At 40.1% G+C, this 23,929-nt stretch overlaps 2 protein-coding genes across 2 annotated transcripts in view; one reads left to right on the top strand and one right to left on the bottom strand.

Annotated features, from left to right (window-relative positions):
- The first annotated feature begins 1,262 nt into the window (after nt 1-1,262).
- EIF3M (eukaryotic translation initiation factor 3 subunit M) lies at nt 1,263-15,751 on the top strand. Its single transcript, XM_014884596.2, has 11 exons — nt 1,263-1,410; nt 2,713-2,845; nt 3,778-3,916; nt 4,298-4,421; nt 4,859-4,953; nt 9,406-9,489; nt 10,659-10,758; nt 11,173-11,254; nt 14,281-14,424; nt 14,971-15,031; nt 15,458-15,751. The coding sequence occupies exons 1-11, from the start codon at nt 1,369-1,371 to the stop codon at nt 15,576-15,578; spliced, it is 1,125 nt and encodes a 374-aa protein (XP_014740082.1). The 5' UTR covers nt 1,263-1,368; the 3' UTR covers nt 15,579-15,751.
- CCDC73 (coiled-coil domain containing 73) overlaps nt 15,603-23,929 on the bottom strand; it is a 90,015-nt gene continuing 81,688 nt past the window's right edge. The window contains exons 21-23 of the mRNA XM_088175416.1: nt 22,322-23,842; nt 19,435-19,568; nt 15,603-16,745 (exon numbers count right to left, since the gene is read on the bottom strand). Coding sequence (XP_088031542.1) covers nt 16,542-16,745; nt 19,435-19,568; nt 22,322-23,842 — 1,859 coding nt within the window. The 3' untranslated portion in view covers nt 15,603-16,541. The remainder of the gene's footprint in view (nt 16,746-19,434; nt 19,569-22,321; nt 23,843-23,929) is intronic.

Genomic DNA, 23,929 nt, shown 5'->3' with positions numbered 1-23,929 from the left:
AGATCACACACACCAAGGAGAGACCTATCTCTGTATCTAACTTCGAGGATGCTGACCTCTGAAATACAAAATACTGGTAAGACTCTCAATCAGACAGTATTAAAATATTCTGTTTTTTTAACCAGATAATTAATCAGCCACAGTAGAGGTAATATTTTTAAAATACTGCCTTAGGTAGAATAAACTAATTAGGCAGGATTCGTATGATGGAAAAAATTAAAAGTTGGAGCATTATTTAAAAGTTACACAAGCACGTAGATGATTAAAACTAAGCAGAGTCATGACGTTTAATAAAGGCAGTGTGGGCCTTTATCAGTTTCATTGTGCTCAGTGCTGTGGAGACCAGACCCTGGTGTTAAAATCCCTGCTCTAGTTATTAGACTCAATAGTTCAGTCTTGATTTGGTCTGGTTTATAAAATAAGAAGGTATGTGTACATACAGCAGTCTTTACTCAACTGGATTACCGGTTGGACTTGGTGATTTTAGAGGTCTTTTCAACTTCAGCTATTCTGTGATTTTCTTGGCTTATTTTAGGTTTTGAGCACGGGGAAAGTCACCCCACGTTCTTGTGGCCTGCAAGAGGTGGCCAGGAAACTTCTTGAGCAGCAAACACGCACAACACACCGGTGGCACCGAGCGAGGGCTCCTCAGGTGTTCAATCGCACTCAAGAAAAGGCGGCCAGCCTGCATTTGGGAGCTGCTGTCCTTGACCCACCGCGTTCCACTCCCCACACACCTACACGAGTTCTGTTCCCCAACCTGCTCCTGGAATAAAGGGCGGGGGGGAAACACTTCAGCTTTTAGGTGGGGAGGAAGAAGGGGTGTGTGTGTGAAAGGCGGGGTGGCGGGTGTGGGGGTGTGTGTGAATGTGGGTGTGAGGGGAAGGAGGGGCGAGTGTCTGTCTGTCTGTCTGTCTGTCTGTCTGTCTGTCTCTGAGGGGAGCGGGCCGGCGGCTGTAGCGGAGCAGCGCCCGGGCAAATCCAGGTTCCCGCCCGGTGCAGGGCAGGGCCGCACCAGGCAGGGCAGAGCCGAGTCCGACAGGGCCGAGCCGGGCACGGCTGAGTCCGACAGGGCCGGACAGGGCGCAGCGGGACAGGGCCGAGCCGTGCCGGGCGGAGCAGGGCAGGGCGGAGCGGGACAGGGCCGAGCCGTGCCGGGCGGAGCGGGGCAGGGCGGAGCACGACAGGGCCGTGCCGGACAGGGCGGAGCGGGACAGGGACGAGCCGTGCCGGGCCGGGCCGGGCCGGGCGGTCGCAGGGCGGTCGCAGCGCGGGCCCCGCCCGCTCGGCGGGGGAAGCGGAAGCGGCGCGGCCTGGCGCGGTGGCGGAAGGCGCTCCGCCTTTCCGGAGCGCGGCGTGCTCGGAGCCATGAGCGTCCCGGCCTTCATCGACATCACCGAGGAGGATCAGGTCAGCGCCCCCGGCAGCGATCGGCCCCGGGCAGGGGGGGCTGGGCCGGGCCGTGTCCGGGACCGCAGCCGGGGCCGGACCTGCCCCGCCGTGCGCACCGCGAACTCGCCTGGGCTGTTCCCTACAGAGACCGAGCAGGCGATTAGAGAAACTTGAACATAATGGCTGAAAGATAACCCTGTGTTTGCAGTTCCCTCTTCAGTATTCCGCCTCTCCGGCACTTCGTTTTCATCGCTCGTCAGCCCTGCTTTTTATTTAGGAGAAGAAAGCGGGTTCACATATGGGCATTACTTGGGTTTTGTGGAATTCTCGGTACTGCAGGCACGGAAAGTGGGAATTCTGTCTTTGAGCTGCTGCTTTGTTGTGCTTTTGGGTTTGGGGGCTGCTTTTTCCCAGTGTCACTGAAGTATGTATGTGCACATACGTGTGTGTGTGTATATACAGTGTGCGTGTGTGCCCACATAGTTACCAGTCTTCAGCCCAGTTTTTACTTGCCATAATGCCTAGTACAGCCCCATCAAGTACGAGACATCCTCAGTACAGCAGTTTGTCCCAGGGCATTTAGCTTTTCCGTCTGGTTCCAAAATGATTTGACGCTGAACGAGGTGCAAATGTCACAGCAGCCTCCTGGTCAGAAGTGCCCTGTGCCAAAAGTGGTATGGCCTTAAATCGTTTCTGAGGGGTTATGGTTCTGCTGTTTGTCTGTCATTCAGTTATAATGAATCGGCCTCTTGCTGAGGGAAAGGTATTTGCTTGGTGTAGGTTTAAGTCCTAGCAGTATAAGGCAGCTCATGACACTGTAAGGCTGGGTTGAATGGGGCTTTGGGCAGCCTGGCTTAGGGGAACGTTCCCTTTCCGTGGCAGAGGTGTGGAATGAGATGGTCTTTAAGGTTCCTTCCAACCCAAGCCATTCTATAATTAGATTAAAAACTGTTGTTGGGAAGTTGTGAAGTTCTACCCTCTCTAAAGTGGCTTTGTTTATACCTTTTTTCTGTTCTAGTGAAGAAGCAACTAAATGGTTTTAATGTTCGTTTGAAGTTTGCAGAGGGAGTAAAAGAGCAAAAATTCATAAGGAAGTGTCTTTGTCAAAAAAACTTATTAGGCCTGCAGTGCAGTACCCATTTGTAAGTGACACACTGACACTGTGAGAAAGTCACAGCTCTGTGACCTGTTCAGTCACTGGCAAAACAGCAGGTGCAGCATCTGGCTGAACAAATATCTGTAAGACATGTAATTACTTGGACTTTGTTATTCACAAAACAACTGTTTTGTTTTGTATGTGTTGTCTTTCTCTTTTTTAAGGCTGCAGAACTGCGAGCTTACCTGAAATCCAAAGGAGCAGAAATCTCTGAAGAAAACGCTGAAGGAGGACTTCATGTGGACTTGGCACAGATTATTGAAGTGTGTGATGTGTGCCTGAAAGAGGATGACAAAGGTTTGCATCTCTAAGTCTTGGTTTTGCTAAATTTATCAGTGCCGTCTATGGTTTTGCTAAAGCCATCAGTGCTTTCAAACAGAAGCAGATGGCAGAATTTAGAGAGGTGTAGCTTTAAAACACAAGCTGTGCATCTTCATAAAACTGGAAATGCATATTTCCATCATTGCCATGGAATATTTGCATGTACTCTGCCCCTCCTTTCTTCAAACATGCAGCACTCTTTGAAGAAGTCAGAAGCTGAGCTAGACTCTGCTTGTAATGAGGGCGTAGAGACTTGTATGTAAAATAGAGTATTTGGTCCTCGGGTGTCATTTTGGGGAATAGATAATATTTTCCATATGTAATGAATTCTGTTCTTTGCCTTTGCTTGACAATTGGGCTGACTGAAAACACAAAGCAGGTGTGGTTCTGTTTGAAAAGGATGGAACACCACACTTAAAACAGGAGCTGGGGAGGGTTTGTAATATGCTTCATTGTTCTTGAGGGCATTTTCCCTGTGCCTGGGTATCCCTTGTGCTCCTGGTGAAATGTTGTACTGTGCTTGAGCACTAGGTGTTACTGTTCTCACTGTAGAACTGTGGGCAGTTTCCACTCTGAGGAACCTGGAGTTCCTCTGATTCCTCCTGCGTGTAAACAGAGAATTCAGAGCAAGTGTCATCTCAAATACCATGTCCTGTGTTGATCTCAGAGTGGTAATTCTTGTCTTACATGGAGGTGTATTGGTGTAAGCCCACCTGAGCCAAGTCTCTGTACATTCTGATGAATATCCAGGTTGGTATCTTGGCATTTTCCTTCTTTTACAATTCTTGCTTAAGCAAAGTGGTAATTCATATCAAAAGTATGAATTATTATCAAAACTTTATCCAGCACAAGGTAGTGACTGATTGCTGCTTGCAGTTTCAAACAGCTGTATGTTTTGGTTTATGCAGATGTGGAGAGTGTGATGAACAGTGTTGTCTCTCTGCTTCTTATCCTGGAACCTGACAAGCAGGAAGCACTCATTGAAAACCTGTGTGAGAAGTTAGTAAAATTTCGGGAAGGAGAGCGCCCATCTCTTAGACTGCAGCTGTAAGTATTGCTCAGGGCACAGTGAGAAAGGGTGGACTTGGCAAAGTAATTGTGCCTCTGAAGAGGAAGGATTATCTTGTATGTATGTCTTTAAATCAAAGTGTGGGGTGTTGCAGGAAGCACTCTTTTTTACTTTCTTTTCACTGTCATAAAATAGAAGTACAAATATTTTTTTCCTTTTGGTATTACAAAATAAAATCAATATGCATAGTTTTCAGCTTTGCTGAAAATGATTACAAAGCTGGAAGCTGTTACAATTCAAGGATGTAAGGCACTGCCAGATGCTTTGTACAAGCATGTGTCTTAGGAGAACACTTGCATGCACTCCAGTAGTGGTTTTTGAAACCTCTGTAACTCCGTTGTTCGTTGTTTGTGGTTTAGCCTGAGCAATCTCTTCCATGGCATGGACAAGAACACTCCTGTGAGGTACACAGTGTACTGCAGCCTTCTGAAAGTGGCCTCATCCTGTGGTGCCATCCAGTACATTCCAACTGAACTAGATCAGGTAATTAAGTGACCCTTCAAGTTGTTGCCTTTGTATGAACCGTGTTGCACCTAAGTATTACTCAGAGCTGATACAGACTGTCTCTTAGAAATTGCAGAGCCTAGAGAAATTGCTATGAAGATGATCAGAGAGATGCAACACCTCTGTGAGGGAAGCCTGAGAGCACTGGGATTGTTCAGCCTGGAAAAGAGAAGGCTCCAGGATGCCCTTATTGCAGTACTTTAAATGGGGCTCCTTAAAGAGGGAGAGTGACTTTTGACATGGGCAGATAGTGATAGGACAAGGAACAGTGGGAGCATGAGAATCAGAAGACCTAAAAGAGAAATCTTTGTGCAATATATTTTTAATCCTTTCTTGCTTGGGAGAAAATGAGAAGTATTTTTAATGCTATTTTAATCTTTTCCTGAATGCTTCTTTTTCACTCGTATTCTACCTAGGTCCGAAAATGGATTTCTGACTGGAATCTGGCCACAGAAAAAAAGCACACTCTCCTGAGACTGCTCTATGATGTCCTAGTAGACTGCAAGAAAAGGTATAAAAGACAAGTCATATGTACTAGATAATTCTGTATGTTGATGTACTATAGGTGATCTGTAGGGAAAACATTTCTCACAGGACTTGTAAAATTAATCTGTACCAATAATTGAATCCAAATACACTTCTGGAGTTTTTAAAAATATTTTTAAGCACTCTTGTATTAACCCAGTGTTCCCAAAAATAATAAAGTTAGTAGTGAATTAGCTGCAAACCACAGACTCCCAAAATAACACTGTTCCTTTCTATAAATAATCATCTTAGTGCTATGTAGCATTATGCCAAGTTTATTATTTAATTGCATTTTTGACATTTTATTGTGTGGTAGTGCTATCTTTTACTTAATGATGTGGGAAGGCTTATCAGTCATGGTTAACAGAATCAGTCTTTATGTAAACATTACCTTCAGGACAGAGCTTTCCACCAGTCACTGAAATTAATGTCCACAGAATACCTGCTTGGCCATTTTGAATTATTATCATGGATTCTAAGAAGCATCTTTGATCTAACAAACTTGGCAGACCACTGTCTTCTGGCATGTAGAGTAATCCAGTGTGTATGGTGCCTGTAAATTAATGCATATCTGAACTGAGAGCTGTCATCAGTTTATCTTACAGAAGGATGCAGTGGATTGACTGTCCTGGCAGGGCTGCAGAGATGGGCTGCTTTCCAGTGGTTCAGGGTGTGGTTCCACCACAGCCCAAACATATTTAAGCTGTCCCTGCAGTTTGGGATGGGGATGTAGGGGGGCTGTGCTGCTTCCCCCTGCCCGTCCACTCTGTTTTCTGAGTTACTTTCTGAGTTACTGAGTTACTTTTTCAAGTTACTTTTTTTTGATTTTCATAGTGAGGCAGCATCGGGCCCCCTCCACTGCTGATTCACAGTGGTACCAGAACTGCATTTGTGTTTTCAGCGTTTGCATAACCTTGCACTGCTGCAAAAGGAAGTTCTGTCCTGTACCCTTTGTTCCTGTCCTCTCCAGCTGCCAGTACCTGTGTGTGTTTGTGTTGGTGTGGGCATTTTTGTGACTGCACAGGGGTTGGACTGGGGACATGACCTTGCTAGAGGTTTAAAAAGGCAAGTGTGAAGCTGTCACAGGTGGAGAAGAGTTCCTTCTGTCAGGACAGTTGGCTTATTCTCCCCTGCTGGAAATGCTGCATCAGCATAGCAGGATCATTTTTAACTAACCTCAATTTAGGGATGATTAATCCTCATGGAGTAGTTACTCTGTGAGCTGCATTACTGGGAATTCCTGTTTGTAACACTCAAATGCTTTTGCATGGATAGTTCTGTATGGCAGATTTCAGATTGTCAAAATAAATTCAGAAATATTAGTCACAGATCTTTTCCATGGCTTAGTGCTTACCCTGTTTCAGAAATACTACACTGATAACATTCCTACTCTTCCTCACTTCCCATCCTGTTGATTTATTGTGAAGTTTTAACAAGTTTAATTTCCAAACTTAAAAGCCAGTTATTTTTAGCTGGTCTTGCTATCAAATCAGTGGATTAAACTTCTAGTTTTTGTTTCCACTGCTGCCACTAACCTTGCTGCTAAATTGTTTTTCCTTGCTAACCATAGGTGATTTTTTAAGATAGCCAAGAAAACCTTCCACAAACCCTGTAAGAGATGACTCCTGCACTCGGTGTCCTTACCATGGGTTGCAGCAAGCTGTGCACTGAGCAGTGTTTCAGAGCACTTGCACTTCTCTCCAGAAAAGAAAACAAGAAGTGACCCTGGCACCTTTGACCTGGTTCACTCTCCTGGATCAGTGGGCAGTGTTTGCAATAGTATGGGAAACTCAAACCAGCATTCCAGCTGTAGCACCCAGGAATGTTGCTCTATCTAGCAGTATGGGAAGATAAGTGGGAACTGAAAAATACGTGGTAAAAATCATACCTCAGTTACCTTTGTTGATTTATATTCAAGGGAAAAGAACTAGATTGTTAAAGACAATTGAATTCTTTCGTTTGCTCGATTTATGTTTTAACTTTGCTCATTGTGGCAGAAGAGATGGTTTTCTGTAGCTAATGGACTTCCTCCCAGTGGAGCAGTTGGTAGTTAACAGATTGGTAGCTCCTAAAAAGTAAATGTGCAGAGGTTGTGTGTGTCCCTTTTCCTGCCGTGACAAGTGAATGTTTGTTTTATCAAACCTTCTCCAGCCACCTTGATGCAGTTTAAAGCTGGTCTCTGCTGGCAGGATGAAGCAGCTTTGGCCCTGCCCAAGTTAAATTCAAACAGGTCTGGCAAGTCTGGCTATTAATACTTGTAGCAAAAAGCTCAGCATGTCGGGCACCTGCAGAGTAATTGTTTCATTTAATTTTAATTCAGTTTAATATCATGTAATGTGGAGGGACTCGATTCCAACATCTCACTAAGTCTCTGAATGCTGTGCTGTGGTTTTTTCATTCCTTTTATCTACCATCACTCTTCAGCTCTCACTGGCTTTTCGTCAAGTTATGCATCTAGACTGGCAAGTGGAGCCAAGAGCACTTGTTCAGGCTGTTTTGCTAGAAAAAATGTTCACATTTGCACCTTTGGTGAAACACATTTAACAGCAAGCTGTGGTAAATTAGTGATCTGTATTAGTGATTGAAACAGCCTAATTTCCAGTAGTCACCTGACACTGAACAGAATGTAAGACTAAAGGCCTGCCATGTTTGCTGAGGTTCACAAGAATTCAGCATGCAAAATTTGGAGTCATAGTCTTGTAGCATTCTGTTGTTTCCTAGAAATACAGGTGAAAAATTCCACTCCTTTCCCACTTAAAAATAAAATTTAAAAAAGCCAGGGAATTGAAAATACTGCTTGAAATTAGTTGTTTAATTTTTGCTGCTAAGGGAAAGATTAGGGGAGGAAAATTGCTAGAAAGCTGTAACACAGCTCTGAAGTGCACAATGATAACTGCTGAAAAGCTTTTATTAAATAAGGAGTTGTGTTTTCTTAGGTTGAATAGCACATGAGCTGAGCCTCTTTGATTGAACAGCTGTATATTGCCATTCCTGTATTAAACTGGTCATTTGTCTCCTAGAACAGCTAGTTTTGGTAAGATTTCACCAGTGCTAAAGTCATAGTCAGTCACAGACTGATTTACATGCAGATGCTTCTCTCATATATAAAGCTGCCTGAATTTTTTTTTCACTGATACAGAACTGTCAGTTCATCTATGTCAGTACTGGTTACCAGGGCAAAACATAAGTTGATGTATTTAATGCTGGAATTTAAAAACATATGTTTCATTAAAGTTTATATTCCTGAACATGGTTCTGAAATGCTGGGATCTGTAGAAAATGCCCCTGCCTGGGGACAAATGTACATTCAGATTATATATGATACTGGGTGTTACCCATGATTTCTTTAATATTTGTGCTGCACATCTCTCAGATCTGGTAAATTCTCTGAGAACAAGCTTCACCCTACAGAGTGGCTGTCAAGCAGTGGTGTGGTGAGATTGCCAATAAATACCCATATAAAGGCAGTGTTACTGTACTACAGAAACCAGTGAGACCCGTGCTGCTGTATGGGTTAAACCTGTGTCCCTGCACAGAACATACTGGGCCTGTTGTGTTGGTTTGTTCTTCCCTGGGCCGTTTATGCCATTGGCCTAAGTCAGTAATGCAAATTGAAACTTTATTATCACAGTGTTTTGTTTTAAGAAAAATTGTGTGTGCTTTCAGACCACGTGGGATAATTTGTTGTAAATTTTGCAGCAGGAATCAGTGGTTGCCGGCCTTGTTGGTAGTAAAACTGTTAAGTGAAAATAAATTAAAATCAGTTAAAATGACACAGTAAGGATCTCAGAGCTGGTTTGCAGTAGTAGTGATGTCGTTTCCAGGATAGTCTGGGTAGATGAGGCTGTAGGTTTGCTCAGCTTTCTGGGAAAAGCTGTCTGTCAGAGCAGTGCTGGGAGCTGTTTGCTTCCAGCAGCCTCAGCCAGTCTCACTGCTGGCTGTGTCCTTTCATCAATAAAAGGAGCAGCTCTCACTCGGAGTACTTGAAGAGAGAATCTGTGAAAGAAGAGAGCAGCTTTTATGCAGTCATTTTCCTGACCATAAATATTCTTTAAGAGATGCCATTTTACATTTGAAATAAACTTTGCAGCACTACTTATTGCGCAATGATTAAATCCAGATGTGCATAAGAGGAGCATTCTAGTGAACCATATAAAGCTGTTCCTAGCTCAGAAAGCTTTTTCCATAACCAGCAGGTAATTTATCAGTTTAAGAGAATGAAATGAAGGGTGAAGATAAACATTTTGTAGAACAAGAATTGAAAGAATACATCCAGGTCATTTGTTCTCTCCACTAGAATTAAAATGGATCATCTACATCTTTTTCAAGTGTAATTTAATTTGACCTATAACACCATAATGGAATTATTTGAATATTTGAGTGTCTTGTTTGAACTATTTTTTCAGCAATCCTGAGGTAACTTTATTTTTTCCTATAGTGACACTGCAGCAAAAGTAATGGTGGAGCTATTGGGAAGTTACACAGAGGACAATGCTTCCCAGGCTAGAGTTGATGCTCACAGGTAATACTGACTTCCCAGTTTCCTTAAAAGTAGCAGTAGCTTCTCCTCAATGGCCAGATTATTTTGATGCCCTTATTACTAAGAATATTGAAAGGCCTGGCAGACCAGGGGCCCTGCCACAGCCTCTTCTGTAGCACTGCTGCCTCAGTCAAGAGTTTGTCTCTGCAGTGTGCAGAAGGTCTGGCTGGTTATAGGCACAGTCAGGTTTATTCCAGTGTGCAAATGCACAGGAGTGGTCCTGGTCACTGCTGAGAGAGATCAGCCTTGGGTAAGGACTTCCTTACACCAGCTGTGCACTCAGAATCTGTACTGGAATCCTTTATTTCACATTGGTTTACTTTTTGCCTGTTTTATTATCAAACCTTGAGCATTCTTTTCAAATAGCATTTTCTCTTGAAAAAACATTGTTGCTGTCTTCTCTGTGAGCAAGTACAAAGGATGTGAACTGCACAGAAATAAGTTTACCTGTTGAACAAGCTGGGACTAAACTGATTCATAACAGTGCATTTTCCCCACTGGCCACAAAGAATAAATGCCTGTGTTTTGATCTGTCTGTGTTTTGACTATCATGATTTTTCTTAGAAATGAATTCTTTAAGTTCTGCCAGACGTGCATTACCAGTAGTTCTCAAAGGAGTTGTGTATATTTAACCATGGAGGAAAATCAGAGTGACTCCTTTGGAAAATTAGTGTCTGTGCATAAGTGGGAATTTCACTGGCTGCCCTACAACCTGCAGCATGTTCTCTCTGAGAGAACTTGTGTGTCCAGGGCTGTGTCTCTGCATAACTGTTGTGTGTCACATATTCAAGTGTAATTAAATCTTCCAAAACAACTTAATTCCATGAAATTTTAGGAGCACAGTAAAAATACCTCTAGGAACAAAGGCTGTGCTGGAAATAAATGCATAGATGGAAACTGTAGGGTGATCTGTGGTTTCACCACCTGGCACAATTCATTTGGGATACAGGACAAATTATTTAATGCTTCCTGTTCCTTGGTTTTTCCATCTGTAAAATGAAGTTTAAAATTGGAATGTGACATATGTTACTTCTAATAATAATTGAAAACCCTTGTGTGTATCCTAGAAAGCAAGGAACAGCAAACTGAGTTGCTCTTAGTCATAAAGATGAGCATTGCTTTGAAAGTAAGCAATTTCCTTTTCTCATCAGATGTATTGTACGAGCATTGAAGGATCCAAATACCTTTCTCTTTGATCATCTTCTTGCCTTAAAACCAGTCAAGTTTTTGGAAGGAGAACTTATTCATGATGTAAGTAACTTTGTTTTTACTGAGATGATTCGATAGCAGTAGACTGCTTTGTTCTAATGTGTCTTTTGAAATCCATTACAATAGTTACATGTCAGTAATCCTGAGCTGCAATGTAGTATGTCTTCTCAGTCTTTAAAATTAAAATTGTGTGTGAAACGTTTCCCCTTCAAAGTTTCAGAAACTCAGTTCCATGTCTTGCCCTCACATGAGTTCTGTAGCAAATCATAAGTCTGGGCAAAGGAAGTCAGCTCAGCACAGACTGCCCACATCTATTGACAGAACACAGAATTTCTGCTCTTAACAGCTTATGGTTTTGTTCAATACCCATAGTTTCTATCTGTATCTGTCCAGCCTGCAAAGAGGGGAACCAAGATAATATTTAAACTGTTCTCATGTTTGTTTTCCTTCTTCTAGCTTTTGACAATTTTTGTAAGTGCTAAACTAGCATCCTATGTCAAATTTTATCAGAACAACAAAGACTTCATTGACTCCCTGGGTAAGTTTTCAGATCATTACATTTCTCACTATTTATGTGGTTTAGGGTATGGAAGCCACAGAGTAATTCAGTTTGAATCCATGTATTGAAGCAAGGGAATTTCATAACAGTTTAGAGTTTGTAGATTATAACCTCTTGTACATGGTGAGTGGGCTGTCTAACTGTGGTTTGTTCTTTGAAAACAAGCTGGTTTATGGCTTTGGAAGAGAACTGTGGTTTTACCCAGTGTTTTTTTCTCTTAGAACTCCCCTCCTGAAAGGTTTAACACATTCATACTCCAGGCTAGGCCAGAAATCACAACTGCATTGAGGAAACCACCAGCTTGTATAAATCTGGTTTTTTTTAATGATGAATAACTTTGTAACAGCAAATACTTCTGCACTGTATGGTAAAGCATGCAGATTGTGTGTGTGTGTGTGCTGATGCATTAGACCCAGCAAGCCACAGTCTGTCCCAGTTAATTTGTTTCATCACATGAAGCAATGTGATGGAATGTTAATGTCAGCACCCTCTTTATTTACACACTGTGGAAAAAAGGAGTAGTAATTAACACTTTGACACTCCCCCGTTGATGTGTAATTGACTGTTTCAAAGGAGCACTGGTTCATAAGCTATTGCATGCATTAAAATTACGTTTTTTATATTCCAGCTTTTTAGGACAGGGGTCAGTGACAATGCAGAAATTGCTCAATGATGCAGATTTTTTTATTACTGCATTAAGGTTTTGACATATTGGTAATGAATAAATGTTTCCATAAAAATACAATATATTTTTTTTTTTATAACTTTGATTTTCAAATGACACTTAAACACTGCCTTGGTTGCATTTGAGGAAAGCTAGTTCGCTAAAACAGAGTTTAGTGCAGCTTTTTAACACATGCATTATTTTGTTTAATGGAGTGTGATACAATTCTTAGAATAATTACCATCAGAGCTTTAAAATGGTGGTACTTTGGGTGCTAAAATGATGGAAATACCAATGGTATTTTTTGGTGGATAAAATTAGGAGCAAGTTTTTGGCAGCTTGTAAATGTGTCTATAGGTTAAGTGTCTCTTTTGTCATATGTATCTGAACATTAGTTATGCAGACATCTTATGCTTTTCTTTCTCAGGGGAAAGTGGGTTTGGGGCTTGTCTTTTAGGTACTTGTCCACAGAAGTATTTGCTGAAATTGCTATTACACCAACATTTGAATAAATTTATGGAAGATCAATTACACATCTATATAGCATTAATTGTATTATATCCAGTTGTTGTGGTTTCTTTTGCCTTGCCTTCTGTGCTTCCTTCCATGAATTAATTCAGTGTGTGAACTTTCAATGTATCTAAGATTTATATAATCTTAGTAAAATCCTTAAATACCTGTGTAATTGCTTGGAAAGACAGTCTTAACTTCCACTTATGCTGATTTTCTATGGTGTGCTCAGAAACTCTTTGTCTTTCAGCAATGGACAAGCAGAGATTTGGAGGCAGCACAGATGGAAATGCTGGGAACTGAATGACTTAGCCATGGCTTTGAAAAACAAAGGGCAGTTTGGTCGAGATAACAGTGCAGTTATTAGATGAGGCATTCAAAAATGATCTGTTCCCAAAAGCAATGAGATTTTTAACCATGCTTTAGAATTTTTTTTTAAATAACTTGTCCAAATACCTTTGTTTTAAAGGCTGCTTAGAATAGGATTCCAGTGGCAGTAAAGCATGGGCTGTAGTTGTAACCTTTCCTGGACCAGGACCAGTTAGAACTGGCCCAGGAAGGCTGTGCAGCATCCTACAGTCAGCATCAGTTTGTTACAATTTGTTTTTTATTAATGCTGACAACTTAGGCCAGCAGTAGCATTATCTGTGTCAACTGCATCGCCCTAACATGGCCACAGTTAATCTGGAATTATCTGCAGTCTTCTTCGCAAAGTTAATCAGCATCTCATTTGCATTTGTTAATTAGGGTTAATGTGTGCTAATTGATTTTTTGATGCTTGTAGAGTTCCATTAAACCCAGTTAGGTATAGTTGCTGGTGCTCCTCATTCCTGTGAATTATGGCGATCGCTTTTTTGTTGAATCGGTGCCAAATAGGAAACCTGCATCATAATTACAGCTAATTAACACAACATGATGTCCTGCACTAATGTGCTTCCCTGCTAGTGTATGGGTGTTATAAATTCCTAACTTACATATTTACTGAAGCTATGGGAATGTTTATAATGTCATTCTACAACAAAAAGATTGACACTCATTTTTAAGAAGCTTCCACTGGATCTTGGTTGGTACCTCATGGACCTTGGGATTAAGAAATGCCTTGTTTCATCTCAGTGACTTAACTTGGTTGACCTGGATGTTTTTCCAGGAAAATGGTCTCTGATTTAGACATGCAAGGCCTTGGCTCAGTTCCTTGTGTTGGCATTTATGCAATCATGTAAAAGATGTAACTTGACCTCAGTATCTGTTCTGCTGGTTTTGAACTGCACTTTTCTGAGCCACACTGGATGCTTACATGGGCCTCATGATGCCTTTTTTGCTGTGGACAAACAAATTCAGCAGCAAAATGCTTTCTTTTGGCACCACAATGTTATGTTCTGGAACCATCTCTGTGAGAGGTTTCTTTTCCAGAAACTACAGGAGAATGAGTAGTGAGACTGTAAGAAGGTTTTTGGCATAACCAGCTGTGGATTTTCTACTTTTTTGCATTGCTGTTCTTCCAGGTGATGCAACTGAAAAATTCATTTGCACTCTCACCACCTCAAATTCTGTTTAGGTTTTTAACTTTTGTAGATAAAACTTTTTTTGCTAAAAAACAACTGAGTCTTGATGAATTCACAATGAAACTTGCTATTTTAGCAAAAGACAAGGCAGATGTAGGATTTGATATTTTACCTCAAAAGAACTGTTGGTAGGGAAAAGTAGAATATATTGCATTGTGAAATAAATTTTAAATTATTGGAAGCATATATAGCAAAAATAACACGAAAAGCAAATTATTTGTATGAATTATAATTAAATCATTAATTAAACTATCACCACTTTTCCTCAGGCTTGTTGCATGAACACAATATGGCCAAGATGAGGCTCCTTACTTTCATGGGAATGGCTGTAGAGAATAAAGAAATCTCATTTGATACAATGCAGCAGGAACTCCAGATCGGGGCTGATGATGTAGAGGCATTTGTCATTGATGGTAAGAACTGTGCTTCTGCACACGGTGCTCTTCAACAAGACCTTTAAAATCTTCTAAGCTAATGTTGAATATCAAGAACAATATTAATTCCTGTGCTTTTTACAAGGTAAAGCTGCACAACTTCATGTTTAAAGACAGGCCCAACTGTTGTGTTTTAACCAGTGTTTTTCCTCCCAGTGACAGGAACTGTATCTTATGTAGTTCTTTACAGAACTAATAAATTGTTTGTAGGTTGAATTTGTCATCTGGTTTTGTTTGCTGTCTTTAAAACAGGATGTGTTTGTAGGGGAGAGAAGTTCATAAAATCTGTACAGGATATTGCTTTAATAGATTGGCACCAAACAATAGGATTCATGCATGACCTTCATCTTGTTACATCATTTTGTTTTTCTGCCTACTAGGCCATTAAAACCAACAGCAAAACAGATGAAGTGAAATGCTGTGTTCTTGTGTTTGTATTGATCTCCTTTTGAACCATTTTTGTGCAGTTTAATATCTTTGCATTATCATGAAAATTTTGCTCAAAACAGCATTGTTTTTTTGCAGCTGTAAAGACAAAGATGGTGTACTGTAAAATAGATCAGACACAGAGGAAAGTCGTTGTCAGGTAAGACAATTCTTCATGGCATTTTGAAGAACTTCGTGTGTTCTAATTATTTCACTTACATTTGTAGAATATTCTAACTGGAAGCAAGGTATTGTTCCTATCAGTTGCTGGTAGTTAAATAGTTGCTATTTATCATAATTTTATTAAAGCTCACACTGAATGTGATTAGCTTATTTAATGAAAGAGTCCTACTTTCCAGGACATTTCATTTAATGACCTGCTAGTGACAAGAATACTAATGACTGTTGTTGCTTTAAATATTTGGGAACGCTACAGAATTCTCTTTAACTGGTGAAGTGCAGCCCTTTCTAGGGAGAAAATCAGAATTTTCCTATTTGCTCATGACAGTAAAGTAATGCTGTAGAAGAATGATTAGGTGAGTGTGACAATCTCTAATAATCTCCCAATTTTGTTTTACTTCTCCAGTCACAGCACACATCGGACTTTTGGAAAGCAGCAGTGGCAGCAATTGTATGACACTCTAAACACCTGGAAACAAAATTTGAATCAAGTGAAAAACAGTCTCCTCAGTCTCTCAGACACCTAAGAATTTTTTTTTGACCTAGTAATATTGCTATATATGAATTTTATTCAAAACTTTGACAATTTGTGAATGTTTCCCAAAAAATGTATGCAATTGGTTTAAAGAAGCTAAATATTCTAAATTGCCACACACACCAAAAAAAAAAAAAAAGGCAATAAAACTAACATGGGAAAATGTCTTCTGGTGATTTTCTTACATAATCAGCAACAAGAAACTGGCAATGTTGGTTATGCTTCTTTTGTTTATTTTACAGTATGGGACCTTTCTTTGCAAGAGGTGTGGGGAGGAAGGGAGGGAGGTCACAAAGATAATAGTGCAGGTATTTTTAAAGTAAGAGAAAATTTCCCTTAGACCCAAGGGAAATGTGACCCAACAGAAGTGAAGGTTCATGAAGCCAGATCTGCTGCTTTATCTGTGTAATCATACCTGATCCTTCAGTGTTGAAAGAGACCTCACTGACACAGAAACTACAAAAGATATATTTAAATAATTTGGCAGTAGAGGTATGCAGAAGATTTTTCTGTTCTTCTACCACTCAGAACTGCTGGAAGCAGTTGTAAATGTTTGCAGAACCCATTGTATTCTGAAACAGCTGAAGGTGATTTTGCCTGAAAACTGAGTGAGCAGTCTGTCAGAGAAAATGAACTATTTCAGCCAAAACTGAGGAGCAGGAGAAGGGTATAGTTAAGTAATCATTTAATTTTGCTAAACATGTATAAGAACATTAACTTATGAACTTTTTAACTTTGGGCAAAGCCCATAATAACTTGAATTTGATTGCAGAACCAGAACTAACATGAGGAGCAGGAATTGCATACATTTTTGAACATTAAGAACTGTTAACATGTTATATTAAACATGAAACTACACATATGTACCATATTCTGTAGGAATACCTCTACAAATCTGGGTTAGGTAAGAGATCTCTCTGTTCCTAAAAGAATCCTTTTCTCCTGGCACTCATCTTCACTGGCCTTCTTCGTATTTTCTCTTTCTTGCTGAATGAAGTCTCTCCAAGTTCAATAATTTCTCAATTCCTCCCGTTTGGTTTTGTATGATGGAGTTCCTAAGAGAGCAGCTGTCCTCATCTTTGAGTGCTTTTTCACTTGCTGGAGTGACACTCATGTGACACTTCTGTTTGTTCTGGAAGGCAGCAAATCCTTCTTTAACCTGACAGAATACAAATGTTAGCAGTTGATAACCCAGTGAAATTCACACACAAAGGTTCAGATTGTTGGGTTTTGCTGAACATTATGCAAGCAAGGAAATGTTAACAGGAAAATAAATCAATTTGAAGTGTTTGCATTGTATTTAATTTAGAAAACTTGATAATGACAATTACACTTTTATAAACCAAACCTTTTCATAAGATTTGATACAAGAGTGTGATTTTAAAAATACAAGCTCGTATTAGAATGCAGATTAGCAAAATAAATAGCTTAATTAAAGAATTTAATTTTACAATTAACATTTCTGTTGCTATGCAAGCATTTGATTAACAAAACCCAAAATGATGAGGTTTATAGTGTTAATTCCCTCTCCATTTCACTTTATAGATTAGAAAGCAAACATCAATAATGCAAAGTTGGCTTCTTTATGTTAAAGATCTTTTTGCTCTTTTAATAGTTTTAATTACTCTGTGATATATTACTGTTAGCTACTTCGTATGTATCCAAATCAAAGACAGATGGTAACACAGTAGGGAAACAGGTTTTTTGCCTGATGAGCAAAAACCTTGCATTTGACTGATGAGTTCTCCACTTGTAATGTGGGATTGTGTGGCTCTGGGGGAGCAGCAGGCAGCACCAGCCACCTGCCTGAGCAAGGTGCAGCACAGAGCCCGTGCTGCAGGGGATCTGCAAGGTGACCTCACACTGCTCCTGTGCTAAGGGCTCCTCTGAGAGGATCACAAGATGAGACCTTCCCCCTCTGCTCAATCATTTTAATATTGAACAATCATTTTAATATTGAGCAACTGTGCCCCAGCAAACTCTAAGGCACTGTGTCTTTATCAGACCTACCTTTATTTTAACACATTAATTTTGTGCTAAAGCTTACTTTCCCTAGTGTACAAGCATTTCTTAAAGGTTGAAATATGAACAATAAAATCCATGCAAATTGTTCATTATTGCATTTGTAACAATGTTGCTGCCATGCAGCTGAAGGTACTGATACTTCAGGTCAGTAATGACTGGCATCTCCCTTTCAGTGACAAAGTAACTTCTCCATTTGAGCAGTAAAAGTTTCAACCTGTTAATTCTCTTGTGCTTTTCCCCAAGGCCTCAGCAACAAACAGATTGTAATTCACTACAAGCCACTAGTGAGAATATGGAATAGCATGTGGGGCTGAACCTGTCCTGTACTGAAAATTGCATGTTTAAACTGAGCTGGGGGTGCTTATTCATTCTTACTGTGGTGCCTAAGCAAGACTAATGTTTAAAAACGTTCTTAATATTTTTACTAGAATTTTAAGTGCACCTGTAGCATTTGTTTATCATTTTTATCCCTTTTTAGAGTACTGTACTGTGCTTGAATGAGATAACCCAAACTGTAGAAGGCTTAAGTCTGCTCTAGTTGCAGCCAGACGTGTTAGTCAAAGCAAACGAAGCAGCAAAAAATACCCTCGGGCCCATTTTTAATCTCCCAACAGCTTGTTTATATTGGTCATTAAAATGACAGAGTTGGGAACAGAAGGTATTAGCATGACACCAACACAGAAAGGAGGGAGGGCTCTGCATTATTGCAGGCTGAGATTTTGTAGATCAAGGATTTGTAAAATCTAAGGTGAAACCAGCAAGACATTCTTCTTGTCCACCTCTGCTTTTACTTAGCTAGCACAGCAGGAGCTTTAGTTTGGAGATGCCAAAGCAGACATAACCACAACCAGATAATGAAATACAGCTTTGCTTCAGCTCCAGGTTACATAGTGGAGTTCACTCAGCTCCTGGCTCCACCTCTGAGAAAAAGCACGAGATGTACAGAAAACACCACCACTGTGTTTGCTGAAAATCCACCTCAGTGCCATTCACAAGGAGAGCCAGGCTGGAAAAGCCGAGCAGTTTAAAACATCAGCCGTGTGAATTTCAGGGAATATGGATGCTGATGGCATCGAGACCTGATTATCTGCTGAAGTCAGCCAAGTTTGTCACTTGAAACCACTGTACACCTCATCCAGAGACAGCCCTAACCACCTGAGAAATACCTCTAGAAACTTCTGAAAAGGAAAGGTCAGCTGCAGCTGTAAATTACTGTATCACTTTGAATGATACAGTCAACATTGGGTCAAATTCTAACAGAGCAGTTAGAGTTGTTTAAGCTCCAGAGTCATAGATCTGAAAATGCAGTGATGAGCCACTGAGAAACAATAGGTTTTTACATGTCTGTGTAATGTTACCCTACAAAATAATAAGATTAACATAACTGCAGTGTCTGATAAATGGATAAGCTCTAATTCATAGATGTGCTGAATTTTTATTATTTCATGGATTCTTTTAAATGACATGGTCCTATCAAGTAATAGAGGAAACAATGTTTTTATACTTTTACACACTACTATTTTCCTTTTTTTTTCTTAAACTTCTACTTTTACTGTAGGTGATGATTTTTATTAGGGCACCTAATGGACTAGCCTCTTTCTCCCCTCCCAAACAGACTGGTTAGCATCTGTTTGATTCATATGCTGTGACTTTTTCCTGCTGCTTTCTATCAACCTTAATTGTGAAAAATGGTGTCTTGTTGCCCTTTTGATATTATTTTGGAGATTGACTCAGCCTTAAAGTATCCAGATGGGTACAGTTGTACAAATATCTGTGGAATTAGCTCACTGAGGTCTGGTCTGCAATATTTTTAATTGACTTACATGTTCTGTGGGAAAAGAAGAATCATAAAAAGCCTTTGCTGTAGCATTCCATCCTTCACTAGGCTCTCCCTGGGGCTCTCGGTGGATACTAGAGGTATTCAAAGTGTTGGCAGCTCTGTTCAAACTGCTAGAACCTGATTGACAAAAAGGAAATGGTAACAACTGCAATTTAGTCTCCAGGCACTAATTGTGAATAACTAAACTGGTTTACCTCTGATCTTAAAAAATCAAATATTTTTGTTTTAAACCCCTGGATCTTTGTTGTAGGCTTTTGCCCTCCATTTTTTTTCTTTCACATGCTTCATCTATTTTTTCTCTAAAGATGAGGTATGTTTCTACTTAGATTAAAAACGTTTTCTCTCATTTCCACGTATTAAGTTAATGACAGAAAAGTGATTTATAGAAAGTGCATGGATTCTAAATACTCGAACTGAATATTTTTTCAAACAATATTACTTTAAACTCACCGTCTGAAAACGATAATAAAATGCATAATTAATGCCATTATGACATGATATTCCAAGGTGACTTGTAATAAAAGAAGACATGAATACAAAGCTTTTCAGACAAACAAAAAGCATTTTTAAAAAGGAGTTTTTGTGTTACTGGTTGTATCTCATGTTTCAGGTGGTCAGGCAGTAGCAATCTATTAAAGGTAGGAAAGGCAGGTGAGTAGATAAATCACAGCCAAGTATAAGCCTCCAGTCCTTCAGAGGTTTTATGCAGCACCAGTAGATTCTGTTGAAACCAATATCAAACTCCTTGCAAGGTGAAAATCCAAAGATGCTGTCAGAATTCTTCACAATGCACACAGGAGCTGTTTTGTCACTACACAGATGCCTGTGGATCACTGCATCGACAGTAAAACCTTGTTTTGCTATGAAAATACATGTTACCTCATGGTTCTGTAACAGTTATTTCAGAATACTGAATTTCAGAATATTTCAGACATTTTCTCTTGGGAGGAAGAGGAAAATGATTATGTGTTTGTTTTCTTTTTAAAGCATCTGCCAGGAAGATCTTTCACATTCCCACTTCATTCCTTCATTTACTGATGTGAAGTGTCTGCTCTCTGGGAACCAGAGTATATAAATAGTAAATTGCATTGTAGTGAGGCAGTAGAAGGAATTCCCTCAGATAGGTTTACTAAACTCTTTCACCAATTCTCTTCACTTCTAGATCTCCCATATGGCTAAATGGTTTGTGTTCCAGTCAGTCAAAAAAAAAAAAAAATTAAAATGTAGTTCCAGTGTCCACATGGATTTCACTGCAGGTTTGCCATTTGGGAAACGATCTGGAAACAAAAGAACACAAACGCCAGCACAGTGAACGCTGGGAGCTGCAGTGCTGTGTACCACAGTGACTGTGGAACCCTCCCAGGGGGGTTCTCCACTCTCCCTGCGAGGTGCAGCATTCCAAGAGGGCAGCAGGCTCAAGGAGGGACCTATCTCAGTTTGGCAGCATGAGGCACATCTAGGACACAGACCCAGACTCTCAGCATGAAGGTTTGCTGGAATTGAAGAGGTCTGGTCAACAGGCAACTCAGCTGAGGGACTGGAGTTAGTTCCCTACCCATTCCTTTGGATCAGTCTCTCAGAGTCACCTGGAGTTGCAGTACTTTGCATACAGAAAGGTTTCTGACAAGAAGAGGAGGGGAAACTCACTGGAAGAAATTCAGATAGTGCTGTCTGTTCTTACAGAAAAGATACATGCAGAACATAATGTAACTAGGCATTCATTTCATTGAAACAGATACCAAAATTCACATTATTAAAAGAAATAACGTGCCATCTGAGATCAGGATTCTGCTACCTTGCTACCACTACTACTGTTTGTGGGGACAAAGACATTTCTGAAACTGAACTTCAAAAAATGTACATCTGAACACGAATATCCATGGGCAGGAGACCAAGGACAGAAACAAAATTACCTAGAGAGCTAAATTCATAACAACAGAACAATGTACAGAAACCAGTCTGCTGGGTTTCTGTCTGCCAATGGCTGCAAACCTAAGGATGGGAGTCCACTCTGCTCTTGGTATGTTCAAAGGCCAAAGGTGAAAACACTGCACCGACAAAAACTCTACAGACACAAACAACCTGTCCTGTGGATCCTGCTCTTTGGAAAACATCCAAGCACACAGGGCTCCAGTTTTGGTGTAATCTACCAGTTCAATTTATTGCAAAACAAATTTTAAATACAAATCTTCCACGTTTCAGTAATGATTTAGAAACCCATGGAATAAAGTTCATATTTACTATTTTGTATGTGCAAAATATTGCTCAACAAATAATAACCAAGTGTCAATAGTAGAAGACTAAAAAGCTCCTTGAGCACTTAAAGCTCCATATTTTCCAGAGCCTGACAATATAAAGTCCTCAATTTACACACAACACATTCAGATGGTTTTAATGGTCCTTCTAAATTAGAAAAGTACAATAAAATAAAAAGTTCTGTAAGACCCATTCAAAGAAGCATCTAGTGGTTCAAAATCTACCCTAATTTTGATGTAGTGAAAACACTGAATAATACACAAAAGCTGCTCAGTGCTTTTCAGATCCATGCAGAGCCCTGATAGAATATGCTCTACATTAGGGTTAGAAATCCCTGTCAAAATTCAGTTTTCATTGCACTGCTGTTATTTTACAAAGGGAAATATGAGGAAAAAATTAACGAATTAATTAGTTTAGATTAATAGATTAACTGACTCTAACAAAAGCTGTTTAGATGCATTATAATATAAACAGAGCAATCTCACCTTTTTGTGACATACCTAAAATGTCGGGTTTATGTTTTTCTACACTAAGCTTAGATACAGAAATTTCACTTTCTGATAATTTTTCTAAGCACTACATGGTTCAAAACATTTATGCTTATATTTTCTTACCTTGTCCTGATTTTCCACTGTCCACACTTTCACTGAGATTTTGACTCTGGGCATTTGAAATAACGTTTGTGTTTTCCACTAAGCATGGTGGTTTGTCTTTCAAAAGGGAAGGCTTCTTGGAAGCTGAAGTCCATGTAGCTTGACCTCTCATTTGATTTACTCTTGAACAAGAACTGAGAGCTAAAAAATTCAAGTATAGTGGAGTTTTCTCAGCTTTTTTATCTGAGGTTGAAAGATCAAAGGATGACCTTAAACTTATGTTTACTAAATTTTCAGATGTTCTCATGGGTAAAGAGCATGATTCTCTCAGGTGATCCTCAGCAGACTTTGTTCCTGGCACTGTACTACTCAGCGAGTCTTTCTTCTCTTGTAACAATGTGTTATTTGTTGAAGTATCAATCTCCAGGGAATGTCCAGAGTGTATCTGAATACCCTTGTTAACATTTTTACATGGAATTAGTTTATCTGTATATGCCCTATCTGTTGGGGGGGTTTTGTGAGCAATTTTGAGACCATCAGCCTTTACTGGAGATTTGCCTTCAGCAGTTGAAGCCCATGTATTTGTAGCATTCCCTGTTTGTTTAGCACTGTCTTGTTCAGGTTGCTTGCTGTGCATATCATCTGCATTTATTCCTCTCTCAGTTTTTGGGGGACATAAATTAAAAGTACCTAAGAGAGACTTATTTTCTCTGCATTCTTTTGCAGCAGCATCATCACCAGTTGCATGGTCACAACAAACAGTTGTAGGTGGATGTTGAGCATCAGTTGCCAGAACAGCAGTGTTCATGTTTCTGGCATTGTCATCATTTCTGCCTTCAGCCCTGACGTGTGTCTGTTCCAGAGGAAGTTTATCTCTATGTAAACCACTCAGATTTAAGGTTTTTTCTGTTTTATGTAATCCACTGCCTACAGAATTGTCACTATTTAGCAAGCTACATTTTTGGTATTCTGCCTGAGAATTCTCTTTAGTAGAAGGTAGGATGCCAAAACTGAACTCCTTGGCTTGGTGGGTGTCTGCACTTCCCTCATGCAGAGCACTCTTCTCAGAGCAAACAACAGCTTCAGACTCGGGTTTGGGTGCTTCAGGTGTGAGGACACTTCTGTTGTGCTGTGTGGTGTCTGCCTTGGCACAAGTTGATTCATCTGCAGTATTGCACAATTCTTCCTTGCTAGTGTTGGTCTCCTGACTCCCATTTTTCCTCTCAGCACCTACATTTTTCTTCTCAGCACTGCCTAAAAAGCCCTTCCTTGTTTGTGTGTGGTGTGCTGCCAAAGGCTCAGTGCTGTCCCGTGGCTTTTGATCTAAATTTGCATTGTTTTCACCTGGTAAGGTTCTGTGTGCTGTTCCTGCATCTTCTGCCTCTCTGCATCCAGTGGCATGCATTTCCGAGGTGTGTCCTTGGGTAATTAAATCAGTATCTGTGCAGAGGGTGTTCCTGGGAGAAGCCTCCCTTTGCTTTAATTCACAAGGGCTAGCAACATTAATTTCATCCTTAAAACAGTTCTCAAGAACTCGTGAATCTGTAGAGTGAGTAATCTCTAATTAGTGACTGATAACTCAGAGATTATGTAACGCTTTATTTTTACAGTTTAGAATTTCCAAAGAGA

This window comes from Sturnus vulgaris, chromosome 18, assembly GCF_052056855.1.
Source record: "Sturnus vulgaris isolate bStuVul1 chromosome 18, bStuVul1.hap1, whole genome shotgun sequence".
Classification (NCBI taxonomy): Eukaryota; Metazoa; Chordata; class Aves; order Passeriformes; family Sturnidae; genus Sturnus; species Sturnus vulgaris.
The sequence above is the reverse complement of the archived record's forward strand: the minus strand, read 5'-3'. Positions and strand labels throughout refer to the sequence as shown.